Raw genomic sequence first — 22,957 nt, forward strand, 5'->3', positions numbered from 1 at the left:
GAACTACACGCTCCCTTGATGGATCACTCTTTGTTCTGGGGCACACGCGTTTTCAGCCTGAGTTAATAACGCTGTAGAGTGAGGACAGAAAAGCCAGTGATTAATTCATATGGTTCATTTTATGCACTGAAGTCATTTGGATTTCTTACAGTGGGGAGAGCGGAGCGGGTGTATGAGGCTTGTGGTATTGGGACATATGCGAATAGCTGTTTAATATCAGTTGTCACTATCCTGTGTGATTTTTTTTTTTTAATGTGGTTGATTTCAGCGGTTTATATAAAAATATAAAAAGCTGCTTCTTCAAATTAGAAGCAAAAATTCTAATTATATGCTACAGAATATCCTCACAAGTGAATTTGATGTCACAGGCATGAGAAACCCACCACCCAGGTTGCCGGCAGCATAACCATGGCTGGCTGCTTCGCGGCAAGGGGCAAAGGAAAATCTTGCTGTACGTTGTGTTATGTTATCGTTAAACCGCTGAATCCTTCCAACTGGCAGCTTCTCAGCAGAACTCAGGGAATGGTAATATTTGTGGGAAAACATGCTTCTTTTCTTCTCTCCTCCTTTCTTTACCAGGAAGGCTTTGTGGCATTTGCAGCTGGGCTGGAGAAGGGGGTTGTTTTGGAGTTGCTGTAGGTAGATGTTTGCTGGGATGCCCAACCCCATGTCTGTCTTCAGAAAGCCATGATGCATGATCTGTCAGAGAGGCAAGAGAGTTATTTTGTTGGGGCAACCTGAATCAGGACTGTGACCAGAGGTTGCGTGAGCATCGGGACATCTTTGCTTGATAAACTAGCTCTGCAAACCCTTTGCTCAGCACTGCTGGGTCTTCACACCTCACTGGTGGGCTGTGCCAGCCAGCCTGCAAGTGATGGCCAAGCCATAGTCATCCGGGCTTCTCTTCACAACAAAGGTTGGGTGAGCAGCCTTCATGCTGCTACATCCTTAGGAATCAATACTGAATATCTGTGGTAACAAACAGAGCAAAATTCCTGCTTTAAACATCTCCAAAAATTAATTTGCAATTGGTTTTGGTTTTGTAGAAGAAGCGATAAGTAATAAATGGTTGTTAAGAGCTCTAGGAAGTAGGGAAGGGCCTAACGATTTTCAAAATGCATTCCTGGAAAAAACAGCCTTGCCAGCTAAACTGTTGGACAATTTAAAATGAAAGATTGCATCCTGTGAGTGTGGTGGTGGGGTTTCTTGTTTGTTTGGTTTTCTTGTTATTTTGTTTTGTTTTGTTTTCTATGATCTGCTGGCTAGAGGAGAGGAAAGATGCGACTGGATTTAGGGTTGTCTTTTTATTGCTGTGTTTTGTTACTGACTATGGGATGTAGACATGAATAAAAATAGAATTGTGAGGCTTAAAATGTTAGCTGTTGCTTCATAACATTGCTGTGTCAGGAGCTTGAGGATTCCTCCATCATTCTCTCTGGCCCTATAGATGCAGCAACAGTTGTCCAGACCCTGCAGCTGGAGAGGGTGCAATAGCCTGGGACAGAAATAGTTAGTGTACTTAATTCCCTGTCAAGGGAAATTGGTTTGATGGATGGGGCAGAAAACAAGAAATGAAGAGCCCCGCAGTTCTAAACCTGCCAGCACTGCCAGTGCCACCGCTGGTGCCTGCGGAGCAGGTCTGGAGCAGGTCTGCGTCACTTTGGTGCCTGGTGTGGTGGTACCTAAATTACAGTGCAAAGCCACCTAGCCCAAAGGACACGGGAGAGCTGGTAAACTGAGGCAATGGCACAGCCTGAAGCAGATTGTGGAAGACCGGAGACTTCCCACAGAGCGTGCGGCACGTGTTTAGTGTTGCATAGTCATTTCTGCAGAGTGCAATTATGTAGTTACTTTGCCTTGGGTAAATATAGATTTCAGCTAGCACGAGTTTGAAGTGGATGTTGTAATTTTGGGAACATATATCTGTTTTAATTTCCTTTCCAAGATTTTCTTGATCGCTCCCTTGATACTTCTTCCATCAAATTATTCTCTTGACAGTTGAGCATGACAGCTCAGGTCTCTCAAGAACATTTGCTCCTCTCCCAGTTGAATTTGGGCTTGGAAACTGCATCTGAGGGAACAGGTGAGGACAGGTCGGCAGAGCAGCCGCTTCTGTGGCAATGCATGCAAAGTGCAAGCAAAAGGGGAAAATGGAGCGTTTGCCCAGCACCGTCTTTAGGCACCGAACTTGCCGGTTTTAGGGCTCAGGTGTGCCTGCCACCCTCCCCTGCCCGCGGGCCATAGCCTGGACCACGGTGCAGGCTCTGGCGTTCGGTGGGGCGAGCGATGCTCAGCCCTCCCACCCCAGGACCTGGGCTTGGGAGGGAGCCGAGCATGGGGCTGTCACCCAAACTCCCTGATAACTCTGTCGGGGGAAGGATTTATCCCAGGATGGGTGAGCAGTGCCACAATTGGAGCACCTCCGTGCTGGGTCTGTGTGCCGGGGGCAGAGACCAGCTGGGAGGGATGGATGGAGCCATCTGCTTTGAGTGGTGTCCTCAGGCTGCCAAGTGATAAGGCTAGTGACGGGCTGAGTTACCAGGGGAAAACTCCTCATTTAGGTGAATTACCAAAAGCTGGTGAACAGCAGCTCTTCGACCTTTGCAATTAGATCTCTACTCTGCACTGGTGTGGCCTCTTCTTGAGTACTGTGTGCAGTTTTGGGTGCCGCAGTATAAAAAGAATAAGAAGCTACTAGAGAGCATCCAGAGGAGAGCCACGAAGATGGTGAAGGGTTTAAAGGGGAAGCCGTATGAGGAGCGGCTGAAGTCACTTGGTCTGTTCAGCCTGGAGATGAGGAGACTGAGGGGAGCCCTCATCGCGGTCTACAGCTTCCTCACAAGGGGAAGAGGAGGGGCAGGCGCTGATCTCTTCTCCCTGGTGACCAGTGACAGAACCCAAGGGAACAGCAGGAAGATATGCTGGAGGGGGTTAGGTTGGACATTAGGAAAAAGTTCTTCACCCAGAGGGTGGTAGAGCACTGGAGCAGGCTCCCCAGGGAGGTAGTCACAGCGCCAAGCCTGGCAATATTCAAGAAGCATTTGGATAATGCCCTCAGACATACGGTGTGAATTTTGGGGTTGTCCTATGCAGGGACAGGAGTTGGACTCAATGATCCTTGTGGGTCCCTTCCAACTCAGGACATTCTATGATTCTGTGATAGATGGTGTCTGCAAGCCCTTTGGCTTGGCTTTCCCTGAGTGTCTCAGTAAAGAAACACACCTGTTTACCCAGGTAGGTAGTTATTACTTTTTTAATCATTGTACTTTGCTCTACTATCACTGTTTACAAATTGTTTCTTGCCTGAATAATTCTGCTTAGCTGGATTTAACGAAGTAGTGCGAAAAAAGGAAACACAAGGCATATAGTATTGTGCATGCAGTGATTCAGGAGGAGTTGAGGAGCAATGCTGCAACACCGTTTAATCTACTGTGGTCATTATAAATCCTAATAGATGCCAATCATGTGTTGCTCATGTTTATACATGAGCAACGAGCCTGTGTTCAGACTCATGGCCCCACCTTTGCCAAAGGTGTAAACGATGGCTTTTTGGTTTTGATTTCTGTATAAAATAATATCTAAGTTGCCATTTTTGCAGGTTTGTTGAATTCTGCCTCCTTGGAAGCCAAGTGTGGCTCTTCTGGGAGTTTCCTTTCAGGAAAGTGTTTTTGGAGGGATATTTTTATTTTTACATTTTGTTAGCATGTAATGATATTGACTGTTCAATAGTAGGCAACAACTCTGCAAAACAGCCAGAAAACAAAGAAAAATATACATTATTTTCCAAGTGCTAGGGAAGATTGGCGAAGTAATTTATCCCAGCTGGCATTCTCAACCGTGTAGTGTTTTCCAAAAAATAAGGTGGCTCATAACTTCCAGGAATTGAGAACCTTGTTTTTCTTCAGGCAATATTAACAGGGATCATTCTCACAGAAGATGTGCAGTTCATGCCAGTTAACCATGACTGTGTCATTAAGAGCATACTTGATCTGGTAGTTCTTAATTTTATTTAATGAAGTCCTAGGGTATCTGCAGTACCTCTACTGATGGATATCAGAGCTAAGATACAGGTCGCCCTAATGAGAAAGTGTATGTGAAAACACATGTAAAGTGGTCTGTTTTCCTCTAGTTTCAGTGTTTTCAAGAAAAAAAAAAAGGTTACTGATGAATTCATGTTCATGCAGAAACAAACTCAACATTGGAAGTTTCCTTGTTACTTCAGTAATAATAAATTTTCGTTTTGTTTTGGAAATTTTTCACTTCTCCTCCCCTCATGTTTTTCCTTTTTGGCTGCATCTTTGTGTTGGAGCCCATCCTGCCATGCGTGGTTGCCATCCCAGTGTCCCTTCTGCAGAAGCAGCAGCCGGGGGTGTTAAGGGGGAGCAGAGGGCCGATGGCTGGGGGGGCCGCAGCAGCCCCGCACCAGGCACAGCCTCCCTTCATGCTCCCTGCAGACTGCCATTGCCCTTGCTGGGCTTTTGGCAAGATCCTTTCAAGGTGCATCAAGGTAAGACCCATTTTCAGGCACAGGAAATAAAGGACCTAGAAATGGTAATTTATCATGCCCTTCAGGCAAATGGGAGTTAAATATTTGGAATATATTAATGCTAAATACTCTGTGTTGCTAGGTCTAATTTCCGCCAAAGGGAAGCACGTTCATATTTATCTTAAACCAATAAAGCAAACCCGGGTCATTGCTATGGATGCTTCACTCAGGCCATACAGGGGATACCTGTAGGGGTTTAAGCAATGGGAACCAGCCGGGAGCAGGATGCCCCATTGCCACGGTTACCAGCACTAACACCTACCCGGACAAAACTGGGGTGACTTTGGGGTTGGGCAGCAGGTCATGCTCGGGGTGGTGGCGGGGACCCCACGCCTGCCAGGGGCTGTGCATCGGAGGACGCGCGGCTCCCAGGAGCATCTGTAACCATGCCAGGCACCCTGGGGGGGCACTGGAGCCCTTTGCTGTGTCCCCCGCTTTCCCCATGGCTGTCCTCAACCCCAAAATGTGTGGTTCGGCTGTCTCTCCTCTCCGGACTCACAGCCCAGCCACTGTTACTGAGGCTTCCTTATTTTTACAAAGTGGATTTCAGAGTTTCTTTTAGAACCATCATAAACAGTTAAAACAACTAAACCACAGCTGTCAAAATAAATAGCCCTTCTTTGTGTTGCTTTATCTTTTTGTTTTCTTACCACTCTGAAACTTGCTTATTCCTAAAAATGGAATCCACAGTAATTCTCACAGCTGCTGGTTCAGATTAATAAGGGTGTCTGTCTCCGGCTCTCTTGCCGGTGTCTGAGATTTTCAAGTTCAACAAGTAATATCTATACATGTGGCGAGGAAACAGTGAATGGCACATTAGTAAGAGCAACACTTAATGAATGCCACATATGGCTGTTTCTCAACATAAACCTGATTTATATTTACCTTTTTTTGTCAGCTAAAGTCTAAATTTATATTTTAGAATGCATATTATAATTGTGTATTTACTCCAGTTATTTTGTAGATTGTAAGCTGAGCTTCTGTGTACTCGTTTTTGACATGGGTGGAAGCTGCTCTGGATAACTGCTCTGCGTCTGCATTTCCTAGAGGGTGTAAAATATTAGGCCAGGCTGAGAAAAGAGCTTAAAGAAATGATCTGAGATCTTAAGACTCTTGCAATTATTTCTCTCTCCTGTCAGTGTATCCTGGTGAAGACTGATGAGCAATTTGAACATGGTGGGGAATTTCTGTGGTAGAGGGAAGAGAAAATGCAAAATTAGGGCAATGTTTGGGGCTGCCTTATGGCAAAAAAAAATAGATAAAATTTTATGGATTTGACATGCTACTTAATAATTGTAACTGTTTCTGGGGGATGGGGTGGAGAGGTCCTCATTTGAAATCTTGACATCAGGCCTGCAGCATTTTAATTAGCTTTTCTCTGTTTAAGCTAGAAATGGCAGGTTTTGGTTCAAGGTGGCTGAGTGCGGCTCTGTGTCCTGTGCTGGCTGTGGGCAGTGCCGGCTGCGTCCTCCTTCCCTCTCTGTCTCTGAAATCCATTAATGGATTGGCTTTAAAGGTGTCCAAACGACACTTTTGGCTTTTTTTCAAAATGAGTAATGACGGGAAGAACACCAGCTTCTACAATGGGTGCGTTTTGTTTCTGCTGATGTGGTAAATTGTCCTTTGTATGCGGCAGCAGATTCGCCAGGGTAGGTCGGTCGCGTTGAAGGTTTAATGTTTCCTGCAGACTGATCATCAATGGTCGCTTAGAGATCCATTTGCTGTTGCTGAAAATAATTACATCGAAGTATTTCTGATTTCTTTTATTGGTTATAATTTTCAATATGTTAGTTTAGTTGTTCAAGCACTGAATTAAATGATTGCTGATCTACACCATCTCTTTCTTTGTATCAACAGGAAGATTTCAGGACTCGGACGACTTGGCGCATAGTTCAGGTCTCTGACCATCAGCATTTCTGCCTGTTTGTGTGTTTGCTCATCTCTTTGTGCCGTGCAGGGAGAGAAAGACTTCCTAACGCAGTTGACTTTTTGGCATTCGTCCCATAATTGCCAAAAAACTGCTGCTTCCGCCTACGTATCCATCAGATCTTTTTAAAATCAGATGGGTTTTGAAAGCAGCTTTTTGATTTCCTGAGATCCGTGTTTGGTCTTCCTTCCTCCTGCTCCCTCTTTCTTCCTTTGTTCTTGGAGGTTAAAGATGTGGGTGTTGAGGTCCCATTAGTCATTTTGGCCACTTCTGAGCTCATCATGTTGAAAAATGCATGGATGAAACCATTCCTGAATTACAGCAGATTTACATCACTGAAGCTTCATTAGAGTTAGTTGAGTTACTTCAGAGTGATGTAGCTGAATGAAGAGTCTTGTTTACTTCTGCTGGGACAGAGGGGATATCCTAAATGGCACAGCAATATCAATTTTCTTATCTAACTGTCATCCTGAAAAATAACCTTCACACCAGACAGAGCAAATTCCCTTTTAGAATCAGAAAATCCATATTATAGGTACTGGAGTGGTTTTCTCATGCTGTCTTGTATAAATAGTATCCCGCTTTTTGTTTGTTTGTTTGGCTCTTTTTTAAAAAGATTTTGAGTGTAAAAGATGGTGCAGGAATGTAACTAAAAGCTCCATGTGTGGGTTAAAGTAGTTTCTGGAGTTCGCCGCCGCCGAAGGAAATGGGCCTTGTGGTCACCTCCCTCCTGATGGCTGTGGGCTCGAGCACTGTTGCCATTTCCTTGGACGAGCGTGGTCGGTGGGATCCGGGCTGTGCAGACACCAGCTCTCCCCGGGCTCCTGCTCCACACCTGGTTCTGAGGGCTGATGATGCCTCCTGGGCGTTCAGAGTGTGCATTCTGTAGGCATCTGATGATGGGTTGCGTGTAACTGCATGTGGATGAGTGTTTGTCACACTGAGTGGTGGGTGTCTCTGGCTCATGCACTGGTAAGAACAGCCCGTCGGAAATCAATATGCCATGCATGCTAGCTAATATGCAAAGTTGTGCTCTCTGTGCTCTCCTTCTCTGGGACTCCTTTTTATGACCAGGACCTGTATTTCCTCTCCTGCACGAGGAAGGCCTTTCACATTCAACCTAAAAGCTGGCTATAACCTGTTCATGGTCTTCTCACATATCACCTTTGAGGTGACACCTTTGTTATCGCTCCTGTGATCCTGCAGCTGTTGGGGCGTTGGTGGGTATATCTGCCTTGATATGAACCATATGAACTATGCAGCCTTTTTTCCTCTGCTCTGTATACAAGCTGTACTTTAAAGGCACTATGTTCAGGAAAAAATTAGGGAGGCAGAGAAAATTTTAAATGAGAGGTCCACTTCAAACTGATGGTGAAGCCCAATGAAGGAATCATTCCTTGATAAACATTTATCATTATCTGCAAATGTTGATGCTAAAACATGTGCTTGCATGAGGCTAAAATGTGATCTCTCTAGGGCACTGGGAATCTCGCATGATACAGCAGGAAAAATTTGTCTAATATGCTTTTTATTTCGAGACTTGCTTTCTGTCTGCTAGCAAAATAGCTTGCCAGGTGCCTTCATGGTATTGGTTTTAATTTGTTCTTGCTTGAAGTGTACAAGTGGGGAATGATAGTTTTGAAATGGTGAAGAAAGCGGGCTGGTTGAGCTGTTAGGCTCAACGTTGCCATGCTAACCACGTTAACAGCTGCTAATGGTTTCTTAAGTTGCCAAAGCAGCCTGAAGATAGATTTAACACCCAACAGACACCTGTTTTTAGCAATTTAGCTCTGCAGGCACATGGCACAGTACTGCAGGGGTCCTGTCCATAAAGAACAAATAAAATGTGTTCAACAGGTTGCTTGAGAAGGTGGAAATTGCTGGCTTTCTACTTCATAGTGGGGCTTTCTTGGTGGAGAAAAGGAGGAAGAGCACAGTAAGAAGGAATGTAATCTGGAAGAGATGAGCACCAAAGGGATTTTTTGGTATTTCAAACTCAGCTCTGTCTTCCAAAGCCCTTGGTGTCTTTCCCTGAGTCAAAGGACCCTCATGTCCTTCGTTGCAGTGCCCTCCCAAGGTTCAGACTGCTCAGCAGGTGGGAATAAGATGCTGATTCTCCTAGGTGCTTGGAGGCTCCTGTTCCATCTCTGAAAGAGTCCACCTGTAGCAAGGCCAAGTTGCAAGTTGACCTTCCCAAAAGTTTTAGCCCCAAGATGATGTCAGAGTTCCCACTTGCTGGTCCCAGCACAACCTTAAGTTTCCTGAATGAATGTTTCTACTCATTCCTGCTCATTTTCTCCCTGCCTCTTCTCTTGGCACAGTGGCCACACAAACTGCAGTGGCCACCAAAGCCGAGCAGAGGGTCATCCCCAGAGTAGCCAGGGGTGCTAACAAGGGGTAGGCCCTGCTGGGAGAGGCAAGCTGAGCTCAGGAGGGTGTGTTGTATGCAACAGCGATGGCCTTCTAGTGTATCTTGGGCATGTTGGGTAGACTTACACTTCTGACCCAGTCAGGTCCGTATCAGCTCTTGATCAATGCTGGGAGGAAAACATCAGTTTTGCTGCAAAAGAGGGCTGGGAGCTGAGGTTTGTCTCTGTTATTGAGGCTTTCAGAGCCACCACTTCAGCCTCATGAAACTTTTATTGACCATTCATTGCAGTAAAGGAGCTTTCAGAGAATTCAATTGCTGAATCACTGTTAGCTTCACGGAGAGAAGGTGCTGCAAATGCCGGTGCAGGATTTCTGTGTAGACCTCCCTGCAGAGAAGAGCGCTGCGCTCCCAGAGCTCTGCACAGACCAGCTCCAGGCTGAGCAAATGGGTTGTTTTTATATGAGGTGGATTTGGGGCTTTTCCAGTCACGTAGCAGGAACATGTATAATAACCACCGATTCCTGAACAAACCCTGACTGTTCTGGTTTGGTAGGTGACGGTTCAGTCTTTGTCTTTCTTGTCCTTTGGGTATGTTCTGGTTTTGCTTATTTTCTTTTAAGCCAAAACCTCCTGACTGTGCACTTGGCTGTGCCATCGTTTATTCTTTTCATCTGATCAGCGTGGGTTTCCAGAGAGAAAACTCACCAGAAAACTGTAACTGGCTTTTAGTTATATCATGGACTTCAAAGCGATCGGCACAGAAAGGATAATTGGAAAAAAAATCCCTTACAGGTTATAATTATTTGTCTCAGGAACTGGAGTTCCTTACTGATGATACATATTTTCCCTTTTGTTTTCCTAGTGCCATGGGAACCTGGCAGTAGATGGTCTCTGCTGGTATGTGCAGTGTATACCTGAACACACAGGGAAACGGAGGAATCACAATATTGGATTAAAACCAGTGATCCATCAAGACTTGCTTCCAGCAGTACCAGAGCCAGCTGCTTCAAAGGAAAATAGAGAGCTCCGCAGTAGGCAGGTTATCGGTTTCGCAGGGAAAGCTTCCCTCCGATGACTCCCATCAGCCAGGGATTGTTCTCTGCCTTCAGGCTTTTTTGTTTCAAGCCTTTAAAGCCGCTTTCTTCTCTTCCGCTGAGAATTGATTGAGTGGGAACACATTGCTGTGCCCTAATGCAACATGTAGCACCAATACTAAATGGATCATATCGCCTGGTCATGGTGTCATCGCTTGGCCTCTCTTTTCGTTCTGCGTCTGTTCCCGGCTCTGTTCTTCAGCATCTCGTTTCACAGTCAGTCCCTTCTGTCACTTCCTATTTCATTTATGAAGTTCTCTGTGTTGCCCGTGATTTGTGGACTGTCGCAGGATGCCTGGCTTTTTTTTCTCCCCTCATCTTTGTGGCCAGCCTAAACCCTGCTGGTCTTTGTCCAGATTTATTGATGGCCATCATTGACCCTGCTCCTAATAATCTGTTACGGGGAAAATGGGATGAATCGCCTGCTGTGGGAGGTGAGCCCGGAGGAGCTGTTGAACCTGCTGTTGGGTTGCCCTGGGACCCAGCACCAACCTCAGCCGTGCCTGCAGGAGGAGGGTGGGGAACCCTGGGAAGCCGCTGTCGTCTCTTAGCTGTGAACCACTCCTGATGCTCATTCCCCTCAGCTCACCAGGTCAGGCACAGGTCTTGTGGCTGTTGGCCATGAGAAGATTTAGAGGGATGGCTTGAGATGTTGAGAAGTCCAATGACTAAGCAGTAGCTACTGAAGTTACACATCTGCAGAGACGACATACACCTCACTGACAGACAGCAATGCTTGCATGTTCTCCTTGCCTTGATGGCCATGCTTGGGAGATGCTGGTGCCCATGAGTTCATATGAACACAGATGAAATTATTTTCGTTACTTTAAGACAGAGTAATTAAATACAGTATATACGGATCCCTCAAAATGACAGCCGCCCACAGAGCTAAAAACAGGAAATCCATTAACTTCATTATTTAAAAAATAAAATAAAAATCCTCCCAACTGATTCCTCTGTCACTTAAAGTTCTGCATGGAAGGAGGGCTAATTTAACGCTGCATTAACTCACTGTTATCACCCTCCTGTTACCTAAGTAGTTTCTAATGACTACCCTGGAGAGCACTTGGAAGCTTTTAAAAGTTTTTATGCTAAATTTTTTTTTTCTGTGTGGTTTATACTTTAAGAACAAAAGTTATTGATAACATTTTTCCAAATCTTCCAACAACATCAGGAACTATTCTGTTGGCTGCAGAAATGTGAAGTATCGCCAGTCTCTTGTCTCCTTGGCAGACAAGAAATTTGAAATGTTTAATATAAGTGGTGTTTGAGGAAAATGGATGCGGCAGAGCTTGACTGTGGGAAGCTGCTTCAGATCTTGGGCTTGGTGTTCACAGCAGCAGCGTGTCCTGGGGGTGGGAGTGGAGGAGTGGGGTTATCTGCTCTTGCCCAGGACAAGATGCCAAAGGGAACTCTGTCCTTCAGCCCTCTGAGCTTTGGCTTTCATAGCTCTGAAAAGACTGGAGACCCCGTGGGGCAGGCGGCTTGTGAGACCTATCTCTTTGTTCTGGGATCTGTAAGTGAAAGGCACCACTGAATTGAGAAGCAATAAATCATTGTCTTTCCTCATTGTCTTTTCCTCAGAGCTGTGGTGGACCGATTTCTTCCTTTTTTAAGCATCTTTCCTTTCTCTGTCGTAGTTCAGATGTGCTTCTGAGGTCAGCATCTGTTGCACTTGGAATTTTGTTTTTTTTGGGGGGGTGACTTCAAAATGAAGCATTCTTGTTGCTCTGCAGTATTTTTAAGTCTTAAAGTTGAAGCTTTCTCCTTTATATCAGTTGAAAAGAGAGCTTTGCTATGTTCCTGAGGTGTGTGCAATGCCAGTGCCTGGGCTTTGCTTTGCCCCTGATTGGAAGACCTGAATTATTTCAAAGTTAAGCCTTGCGTGTGTGCTCTGCCTGTTCATGGAGGAGGTTCAGAACTGCTCTCTGACATTATTAACAGGGTTTTCGTGTTTACAGACTGACTGCGTGACTGCAGGGAGACCTGGTCTTTCCATTAGGAATTGCCAGAAATCCTGTCCATCAGGAGCCCTGGGAAACTTTTAAAACTTGACACAAACTTGAATGTTTCTTGTATGTGCTCTTTGTGCCTCGACTTTTTACCGATATTTGGAAAGCTAGAGAGCAAGGGGAGTGAGTCTGTCCTTCTGGAAAAGGAAAAATGACTCGAAAAAAGGCAAAAAGGGGCAATGTCACAGGAGACAGCTGCTGGCGATGCCCAGTGCTTCTGGGGTGCAGAGCACGACCGATCACAGTGTGAACTTCTGCACAGCGAGTTAAAGCTTTTCACTGAACATCCTCTGCTTTCCAAGGGTTTCCTTCCTCTGTAGACTAAGCTGTTTGCATCTGGCTGTTGCTCTCCTTAAGCCTGAAATGGCACAGCAGCAGACGGATCCTGCTCACTTCGGTTTTTAGTGACATCTTCAGCACCGTGATGCTCTTCCCCTGCCCCAGGGCTGGCCGGTGAGCCCGCTCCCCTGGCGCTTCTCTTCAGCAGAGAGGAAAAACCAGCACGTTTCAACAGGTGGTAGCTGAGACATGTGGAACTCCTGCATGAAAGCCAAACCCAGTTGAAACTGGTGATAATTTTGCCATGGATTTTAGTGTGGCCAGTATTTCACGCTGGAGATAAAAAAGTTATTTGTAGTTAGCTGGCAGGCACAGTATTTTAACTAATTAGAGGACATGTTAGCAGGACACTTCAAAACAATGCAGCTCTTTTTAGGATAGTTGGGAACTTTGCTTTCCTTTGAGGAAGCTGTTGCTGTGAATGATGAAAGTTGTAATGATTTACAGAGTACTTTGTTTTTTTTAAAAAAAAGGGTAAAGCAAAAACACTTATTTCCCATGGGTGTGTTGGTTTGGTTTTTTTTTTGAGATTTATCTTTTGCAGTTGGAAAAGAGGGCTAGGTTTGACTTGACTGTCCTCCTTTAAGGCAATACATCCTTATTAAAAGAAGTATTGATACATCAGTACAGTTCTGTGCATTTTCTAAGTTGATCTGCATTTCTGCAAGTGGGAAATGAGTATGGATGGCAGGGTGAAGAAGAGGAGACCCTGACTGGGAAGGTGATAGGGATGAGTGGTGGGTGCTGAAGCGAAGAGCAGCCCAGTGCCCATGGGAGCACACTGGCAGGTAAACACCTGATTGCTCAACGTATTGCTCGCTGCTGGACATGAGTCCGTTTGCATCAGTTGAATCACACGTGTGAGTTGCAATGAGTATTTGCAAACTAAAGCCCTTGGTCAGAATATCCTGTAGTCATCAGCGTAACCCATACTATTTTCAACAGGTGTTTTAACACTATAGCTTAAATTGTATCAGACTAAATTTCAGGGAGGTAGGGAGGAGAGGCTCAGGAGCAGTTAATCTAATTCCAGCGTAAATCAGTCTGTATTGGGTATCTCCCTTGCTTTGGCTGCTGGGGTGTCTGACACACAATATTCATAGGGAGACAGCTGCACTGCCCGCTCCCCAGCTCCTCTGTGTGCTGGCTGCAGAGAGAGCTATAAAATGCGTGTACATTGTAGAAACATTTGTCTGTGCCATGCAAATGTGCTCTCTATAAATTTTATGTGTAGATATGTATATACAAAGAGAGACGGTTTGCTGTTTCACCTTATCCTATATTTTAGGAAGGGGAATTAATAAAAATAAATGATTTAATTTTGTCCAGATTATTTTTTTCTCAGAAAAATAGATTAATTGAAAATAAGGAACTTCATTATCTTTGGACCCGACTATTTTGTACTTAGTTCTGAAGGCTCCCTGCCCTTCTCTGCCTCATTGCTTTCTCCCCGACTGCCCATGTAAACAGAAAACTGGTTTGGGATGCGGGAAGGCTGAAGGTGCAGCATGCAGGGCTGGGTGGGAAGGGGTTGCACTGGCTTTCCTCTGTAGCCATGGATGAGCTGTGATAAATTGGCTGTTTTTTTCATCACGTATTTGACAGTAAATAATAAAGATGAAAATTGGAAACCTTAATGATATAATGCTATATAATCTATATTCCATTAGAAATAATACTCTCTATAGGGAGCCATAATGGGACTGCATTGGACTTTTCTGGACACTGTTCATACCAAATTGACTTTTTTTTACATGTTAAGCACCAGTAATGTTTTCTACAGCGCATCAGATGTTCCTGCCAACGCATACGGTCTCTGCTGAAGAACTCGGTGAGACCGCACGGTGCTGGCTTTCGCAGTTCACCTTTCAAGCAGCAAATGGTTTTTGACTGTAGAGATCACTTGATGTTGAGCTAAATTTCCTAGCTGAAAATTTAAGCTGTTGGAGGGTTTATCTAATTCTGAACAAGAAAAATATTTGAAAACCCTAAAAGGAAAACAGGAAAGCTTTTTTTTTGGTTTTGTTTTTGCTTCCTCCCCTTCCCTGTCTTTCCTGTCCCCCCGGCACATCCTCCCCACTTCTCCTCCTCCACTGCCCCAGCAGAGACCTCTAGAAAATGCCAAACTAAGGATTTTGCCGCATCAAGTTTGGAGCATGTAACAAACATTTGAAACGTGTGTGGGGCAAGTGCAGCCGCCATTGGCAGTTTATTTTATTTCAATTCCCCCCCCCCAAAAAAAAAAAAAAAACCAACCGTGGCTCCCTCTCCGGCTGCGCGGGAGATAACAATGGGGCGCTTTGTGCCGCTCTGCAGCTGCTGAAATTTGACTAGATCCAACTGAAGAAAACAGGAGCAGGTGGGTCAACAACGTGACCCTTTCGTTCCCAGCAGTATCAGTGTGCGCCAGGGCTGGAGGGACCGGGGTGGAGGTGAGCCCTGAGATTTATCCCCGCAATGAGGATGTGTTGGTTGGCACTTGGAGAATGGGAGCTGCCTTTCTGGGATAGCCCCGATGCCTCTAAATATCATAGGGTTTGCTGCCATTTATAAAATGGGTTTCACTCCAAAAATGCTAGGATTGGGATATGTCACTGTACGTGATGAACTGGCATTGCTACAGGCAAGAGATCTTTGCTCTGTTACTGGTGCTTTGATTCCCATGTTGCCGCTAGTTTCTCGGTTTGTGCGATGCTCCGTGGCTGCCACACGGATCCCCTGAAGCCTCCGATGGCCAGGTCTGCCCAGGTCACGGAGATGACTTCCTTCATGTCCATGTCATGTTTTTGCTGTGCTAGAATTCTTCTAAAAAATGTTGAGGGTGGGAATTTCTGCGGCTTGGAGGAAGGTTTGATATGTGGTTCCCAGTCTGTTTGGTGGAGATGGAGGGTGTGGTTGTGTTGGGCTCCTTTGCCTGGCACTGCTGCAGCAGCAAATACATCTCGTCAATACTGCCTGCTTGGCAGCAAGAGGAGGAGGATAAGGATAGGGAGAAAAATACTGTTATTACTTAACTGCTCAGGTCAGCTAAGTACCAGTTGTTTCTATGGTCTTCCCTGCCAAGGTGTGATGACTTGGTTGATTCCGTGTAGTTGTCATGGTGTGTTTGGGCTTTGTGAGCCTCGGAAGTGGTGTTAAAAGGTGACAACGCTCAAACTTCAGCAGTGTTCAGCAGACACATGGTCATGGCCTCACACCTGTCTAAGTTGCAGGGGATTTTGAGTCTGAGGCTTTTAAGGGGTAGACGTGAACAACTGTTTGCAAGTCAGCAGTTAGAAACTCAAGGTTTCTGTTGATGGATCTTGTAATCTTGCTTTCTAATATCAACTTACAATAAAGTGAATGTGAGATGGAGCAGAGCCCCCCCTTTTACATTGTACCGTGGATACAGTTGTGGTGTTGAACAATGTGTTCATGTCCTTGAAAGTCTTCATGATTTAGGTATAATTTTTTGCCAAAAACATGATGTACATAGCATCTCGGATAATCCTACCATCACAAGTGCTTGCATTGCTTATGGAGTAGCATCAACCAGTACTTTGCACATGATGAAGCCTGTAAGAGGACTAAGAAGTTACAGTCAGGATGAGTCCATGCTGAATGGCGAAGGGGAAAGCGGTGACAATTTTGGTAGTGGTCGGGAGCGGGAGAGCTGCCACAGGGAAGGATCCAGGGTGAGGATCTACTTGGGGTGGAAGGAAGATGGATACAGGCTGGAGAAGGAGCTTCTGCTGCCGAGGGCAGGGTATGTGACTGTTTGGGTGATGTGTGCTAGTATGGAAAATTGATCTGCATGACCACATTACCAGCTGTGGAGACTCAATCCATCAGGAAGAGGGTTGTTAATAAATCAGAGGCTCTCCATGCATATCTGCATCTTAAACTTGTTTTTTAGCAGGAACGTGCCGTGATCCGATATGAAGGTCAGTAGCAGAGCACAGTACAGCACAGCACTTTATCTGCGCTAGCAAATCTGCCATTGCCATCGATGGGTGCAGAGCAGCCGGAGTTGAACAGGATTTAGCCACAAGCCAAGGAGGTTTAGATGGAGACTTCTGAAATGGTGCTGTGACCATAGTTTGTCCTTGGCTGCACTTGCAGTTAAACCCTGTTTGGTGCCGGCTTAGCTGCACCCGCTGCCAGCCCCCGTTGTCAGCAGCGGGTAATTTAAGAGGTTTCTCCCAACAGCTGGCAGGACTGTTTACTTCGGTCCTCCCCTCCTGCCACGGCGCTGAGCTGTCTCCCTCGCTGGCACGGTTCGCATCGGATTATGCTGTTGGACTCGCAGCCGGGTGGTGGTGGTGCCAGGATTCAAACTCGTGGCTTTGGAACAAGAAGCACAGGTGCAGGCTGAACTCATGATCCTTGGAGGCCAGCACATACTGGGAAGGTTTTGGCTTCGCTTCGGACACACACCCGCTCATGCACACATCCCTGCACGCTGCATGCGTGCTCGTATAATATATTTAACACACAAGAAATGTGTCGTGTGGGATCGGATGATCCTTTCGTGCCCCTTCCCTACACGCATGCAAACACCTCCCTAGGAGTTCCGTTGAAAAATAAAATTTAAAAAAAATGCCACTGTATCGTGCTCGGTGAGAGGTGATGCTACTCTGGAAGGGAAATGCATATGTAGGGATCTAAAGGCCGTTTGGAGATGTAGAGGCATACGCCTTCCTGCTCAGCCATCCAGCGTGCATCCTATATGTCTGCAGGGGAACACAGTGATTAACATATGAAAACGCTGGTAACAGTGGGATTCTTGTGCCGGCAGAAAAGAAGGAGATATACTACCATTTTGGTGCCAGTTAGACCCATAACTGCTATTTGTGGCTGGGTTTAGTAACAATTAACCTTTCACATTTTGTATTAGCCATTGCTTTCCTGGTGCAGCTGCTTTTATAACAATATAGTTTGCTTCTCCTCTCAGAAGTGCTAATTTTGGCAGTTGGGATATCTGTTCTAGAAACCACAGGATGTATGGAGGGAGAATGGAAATCTTTTAATAGCTGTTTGACATATAATAATCTTTTGGGGAAAAAAAAACCACATTACATTTTGATTTAAAGGACCTTGTGCATATTAAGAAAAAGGAGGAGATTGCATGACTGCTACTTCAAATATTTTAAGGCAAATTCAACGTAGTTTTGCTTGTGTGACAATGTCAAATCATCGGTTTTAAAAATCTCGACGTTGTGTGCAATCGGGTGTCTCAGACTAGAGCTGGAAGAAGTTAATGCCTTTGGTAGGTGTTTCCCTGTCTGTTTGGACTGTGTGAAAGGGGGTGTTATGGACCAAACTTTGTTGCTGCCATTTGAAAACTAGTAAAGTGCCTGGGGGACTCTTGAGAAGGAACATGGCTACAAGTGACCCATGGGCACTATCGGCTTTAATTTATGTAGACATGTAGATGGGAATACCAACATCTTAAATGTTCCCAACAAGCTTGCTGAGTTTTCAGGAATTGTCCCCACTAGTGTGCCATTTAGTGTCTTTTTTTTTTTTTTTTTTTAATGGCTTCAGAGTGCAGTTGTATTGCACAGAAATATTTGAAAATAAGAGAATGTAATTGGAGGTAGGACAAAGCTGGAGTAATTTGGATTTGGCATCAGTATACTGTTACTTAAAAACGTAGTGGAGGTTGGACTTCACCTGTCAAAACAGAACCGCTGTGTTCTGGCTCTTCCTGAAAAATCATTTCAATATTTATACTCTATGCTGTGCTGGAAAAAGAAAATGCAAAATACAGATTTGCATGAAGTAGGTTATAGTCTGTCTTCTCCAAAGCATCTGGTATCACAGGTAACAGGTTTGCTGTGCGGTTACAAGGCCGTGCTTGGATCTCAGCTCTACTATTCAATCTAGAGTAATTTTGCCAAATCCAGCAATGTGTAAAACTGGCTTGATGGATGATTTGGACTTTTTTCATTACGATTTTTCTTTATGATTAAAGATTTGAAGCTTCTGCTTGCACGTTAACGTTGATGATGAATAAGACTTAATGTGATTTTAATCATCCTCTTTTGAAGATGAAGACTGCCCCTTTTTTGGGCACGAATCCAGTAAAGTCAGTGGAACTGTTGGCAATGGCTCGGTCAGTCCATGATCTGCAGGAATCAGTAGCAACAGTCATCAGTTCTGTGCCTGGGTCACCTTGCCAATTCCCAGGGCAGTTAAATCACATTTTCCTTTGCTTCATAAAAGTTCTTACTTTTTCTCTTGCTTCATGCTGCGTAAAATAACCGTGTAAACAACAGAAGTGTCGGTGTGTGCTCTTGGAGAAGAACGACACAACCCAGTGCGCCAAACCTAGGTGCACATCATTCACACGGTAGCTTAAAGCATCTGAATTCCCAGTGTGTGTGATGTGTGTATTAGGACAGAGTTGGTACCTAAGTTCCCCCAAGTTAAATTTCAAAAGCATTACAGTTTTGTTTTGTTTTTTTTTTCTTCTTGGGTGTTTAAAATTTATGAAAGGATAACTTATAGGACTTGTACAATAAACATTTTCTTTTTCATTTCTCACATGTTGGCACTGCAGGATGGGAATCGCAGCTCCTGGAAACAGGGTTCCTGGGGATATTCCTCTGCCCGCTCTGGACCCTGTCCCGCCTGCCCCGGCACACTCCTCCTTCCAGCATCGTCATCTGGGGCTTTCGGTGGCTGATTTTCAGGATCATGCTTGGAGCGGTAAGTGGGACTTCACAATTTTGTCTTTTTGAGGTGACAGCAAAAGGAGGATCTCATCCTAGCAGAAAACCTGCCCCTGGTCCAACACAGTGGAGTCCTCTGGTGTAGGAATCTTTCTGGTTACAAGGAAGGAGCATGTAGCAGGAAATGCTTCATGGTCTGGTTCGCAGAATCTTTCAGCTTATTATTGGTGTTTATTTTAAGGAGAACAAACATAGGAATAAGAATATTTGCGTTGATATGTTGGTGCTGCTCTTGTGATTGACTCTTGAAAAGGAATAAAAGTGATGTTTGAGACTTGGGCATTGTGGCTTTTTGATAAGATGGCTGGGAATCCAGTGGGTAATTCCCAGGAACCAGGAGCTTTACCCTGAGTTATTTTTCCTTTGTGTGTGCGTTACTGAAATGTCATTCTCTGCTCCTTGTTTTCAAAGAGAACAATTGCTGCATTACTGTCCCAGTGCCAGTGGAAATTCCCAAGTAGCTTGTAAAAGAATCCATCAGAAACTGACACATCTTTGTTAAAATAAAGGTGTGGCAGGAGCGTTACCCTGTCATCTGCATCTGCATTTTGGACGTTTCAAAATATCCCAAAAACTTTTAAGCTAAGGATCATCACTGTAGAAAGAGATTGCAGGCAGGTGGAACATTCCTCTGTCCATTTGCGCTGAAATCCTCCTCTCATCCCAGCTCCTAAAGTCCCTGAATTTGTAGTCAAGCTCAGTAAGCTCTTAATTATCCTCTTGCTCTTAAAAAATAAAATAAATAAAAGACAAACTCTTTTTGTGTTAACCTTAGCATTACCTGTTTTCAAGGCAACTTTGTTCATAGAGAATGTGTTATCACAGTAGATATTCTCAAAAAATGTGTTCTGTATGCTTGTCGCATCAAAGGATGGCTTCCCAGCCCGCAACGGTTCAGCAAATTCAGCTTGAAAGAGCAGAAAATTTTGCTTTTTCATATGTGTCGTGCAAGTTGTATTTCAAAACCCACTCTTTGATGTTGCGTTCATTTCTTTGCCATAGCTATTGTGTAGCATTGCCAAATTTTGCTCGGTTTCCTAAAGCTGCAATTCTTGCTCATTATTAATTCCTGCAATTCTTGCTCATTATTAATTAAATAGATCTGGTCCTGCTGCAGGGCAATACAGATGGATAAAATGACTCCTGAAGGTCCGCTCCAGCCCAGCTTTCTATGACCCTATACAATATCTGCATGTGTAGATATCTGCATTTTAATGCAACTGCTGGCTGAAAATATTCAGTAAGGGTTTATGGGACAAAGTCACCTTTGTAATGCTTTTAAAATGCCGTAAAGCTTTCGGTTGCAGTTCAGGTGAATGGTACTGTTCTAGCATCCTACCGTACTGCTCCTGCCATACCCTGGGATGGAGGCTACTGGATACATCTGTAATTGCAACTTTACTTTAAATGATAGAAACCCAGTCTTTTAGAAAGCCTGATTCTTGTAGGGAGAGGGTCTTGTTTGATGCTCCCCAGGATGAGAGCGGGAGATGGAGTTAATGGGAAGATCTTCCGTGCTGGGCTGAACACACAATGTCAGGACACTCATGGCAAAGAAGCTGTTGTGGTTAGGTAGGTAAATGCAAAATTATTTAGGGTCTTGTGATCTGTTTCGTGGAGTCTTTTCCTGGGACAGGTGGGAAATTGCTATTAGAAAAAAAGCTGGAATGGTTCTTAGCAAAACTGCTGATAGGAAAGGAATCAAAATGGGAGTGTCTGCAGAGCTTGGTGGGAAAATGTTGTTGGAAGGGAAGTGTGGTAGCCAAGTGAAATGCAGTGTATGGTTTTGGGAGAGAATAATGGAAGATAACCCTTAAAAATGGCCTGCCTTAAACCAACAGACAGTTTGTAAATCTGTGCGTGGGCTCTGCTGCAGCATCAGAGTCCACAGCCTGGAGAAACAGTCGGGGTGCTTCAGGGCTGGCACGGCTGCGGGCTCTTGCTGCACAGAGGCACTGTCTTCATAGCCTCAGGGCTGGGTCTGTGACTTACTGCTCAGGGTCACTTCTGCACGAGATGGCCTGTTGACTTGCTGCTGGCTCTGTGCAGAGCTCCTTGGGGACAATAATTTGCAGTCCACATGAACGTCACAGGCGATGAGATGTGGGTCTCCATGCAGTTGATCCAACAGGTATGAAGGGTATGTTATTGGTCTAGTGAGAACAGTTCTGCTGAAACTTTTTTGGATGAGAAATTAAGGGTGGTTTTGGTATTAAATTTTTGTGAGAAAGTGTCTTTTGTTCTTGATGCTTTCCCATTTCTCGTTTGGACATCACAGTGACTTGGTTAAAATTGAGATCTTTCAGAGTTGGCTGGAGAAGGTCCCGGTCACATCTACCCTCGAGCTGGCTGGAGCCGCATGTCCCCAGGCCGTGGGATGGGTGTGGGGAGGTCACAGTCCCAAGGGCAGCTGCTCTCTGCCTGGGGAAGGATTTCTACAAGTTTAAAGCAGTGCTTAAAACTTAATGCACCAGCCGCTATCGAGGCATGGTTTTTACAGTAGTTTTCAAGTATTTTAAGCAACTGCTTAGGGAGCACAGTTGAAGGCTGCTAACCTGCCACAAATACCCATCCATGTTTTATTACAAATCAAATTTCCTGTCCTCTCCTTTAAGCACAGAATGATAAGTACTTTAGTAGCTGGCTTGTGTGGTTTCTTCATTATATTTTTGAGGGCAGCAAAGGTCTAAGTTGTTAAAGGTTTGTGAGTGCAGTAACACAGCGCTGGCTGGCCTTTAACGACAGTCATGGGGACCCCTGCGGGTGACCCCTGTGCAGTGATTCCAGAGGAGCTGAGAGTGTTCCTTGTCTTGCCGGATTAGATCCCATGAGGTGACCTCTTAATGCCCTGACCTGATGAAGTCCAAGATGCAAGTTACCTTAAATGCAAGTTAGACTTCGCTTTGACTGCAGGGCTTGGGGGGAGGTGGTTGGGGGGGGGGGCGGCATTGGTTTTTTGGGGTGGGTTTCTTTGTTTGGTTGGTTTTTTTCAGGAACCTCATTGTGAATGTATTATTTGGGCCATTTATCACCAATGACATTTTTACCAAATGTCAGCATAGCCCCTTTGTCCCTGATGGATGGAGGCTGACTGCTGTGGTCTTGTTGCTTCTCAGCTTCTGAAATGCTTCTTCTCAGTTATGATGCTAATTATAGAAAGAATTGGCAGTCCATGACACCAAGTGTAGGGAAACACAGCTAATTTTCTTAACAAGTTATATGATCACCAAGTTTGCATCCTGCTTTCTTTTTAAAACGGGAGTATGACTGAGCTTTACTCTGTCCCTGCTAATTTGCAGTATATATTCTGAATTATGGGACAGGTTGGATATAAAGGAAAACCATGCTCACCAAACATCTTTGTTACTGTTATCTCTGTGCTGCTTCTTGGTTTTATCTGGAGAGTAATAACTCTCCTGTTATTTTAGGGAGAGCCCTCTGCAGAAGGGATGCTGCCCCTTGAGTCCCTTGTCTGTCTGGGTTACTGATATATAAGTAACAGGCATGGGAGAGGAAAACATGGAAAGGTCATTAAATGGGGATCTATACAAGCAAGTGGAAATCGGTGATTGATGGTATCTTTAATGTTTTGGGGCCCAAACACGTGTACGTTTCCTTCTTGGCCAGGGTAATGACGCTTGCAGGCACTGGGAAGCGAGTTTAATGCGTGAAACCGAAGTATCCTCCTGGAGCGCAGGTGCACCTGCTCACAGGCCATCTTTGATTTCTTCCCTAATCTGGGCAGGAGCTGAAGCATGTGCACAAATGTGGACCGAAGGAGGTTTTTCCCAGGGGTGGGATTGGCAATGATTATATCTTATGCAGAAAGAAAGTTTGACTTTCCCACATGGTTCTCTGGGGACTCTTCTAGCTGGTTGGGGTAAGGCTTTCCATGTAAAATGCCATCCTCCAAGCAAATGGCATTCCCTTGGGTCAGCTTGGCTTTTCTCAC

At 44.9% G+C, this 22,957-nt stretch overlaps 1 protein-coding gene across 2 annotated transcripts in view; it reads left to right on the top strand.

Moving 5' to 3' along the window:
• LMF1 (lipase maturation factor 1) overlaps nt 1-22,957 on the top strand; it is a 205,741-nt gene that overhangs the window by 42,222 nt on the left and 140,562 nt on the right. For both annotated transcript variants that reach the window (XM_087733851.1, XM_087733849.1), the window contains one exon: nt 18,834-18,982. In XM_087733851.1, the coding sequence (XP_087589977.1) occupies nt 18,834-18,982 (149 nt within the window). The remainder of the gene's footprint in view (nt 1-18,833; nt 18,983-22,957) is intronic.

This window comes from Nipponia nippon, unplaced genomic scaffold (assembly GCF_047370975.1).
Source record: "Nipponia nippon isolate SJK-2023a ecotype South Korea unplaced genomic scaffold, ASM4737097v1 scaffold_5, whole genome shotgun sequence".
Classification (NCBI taxonomy): Eukaryota; Metazoa; Chordata; class Aves; order Pelecaniformes; family Threskiornithidae; genus Nipponia; species Nipponia nippon.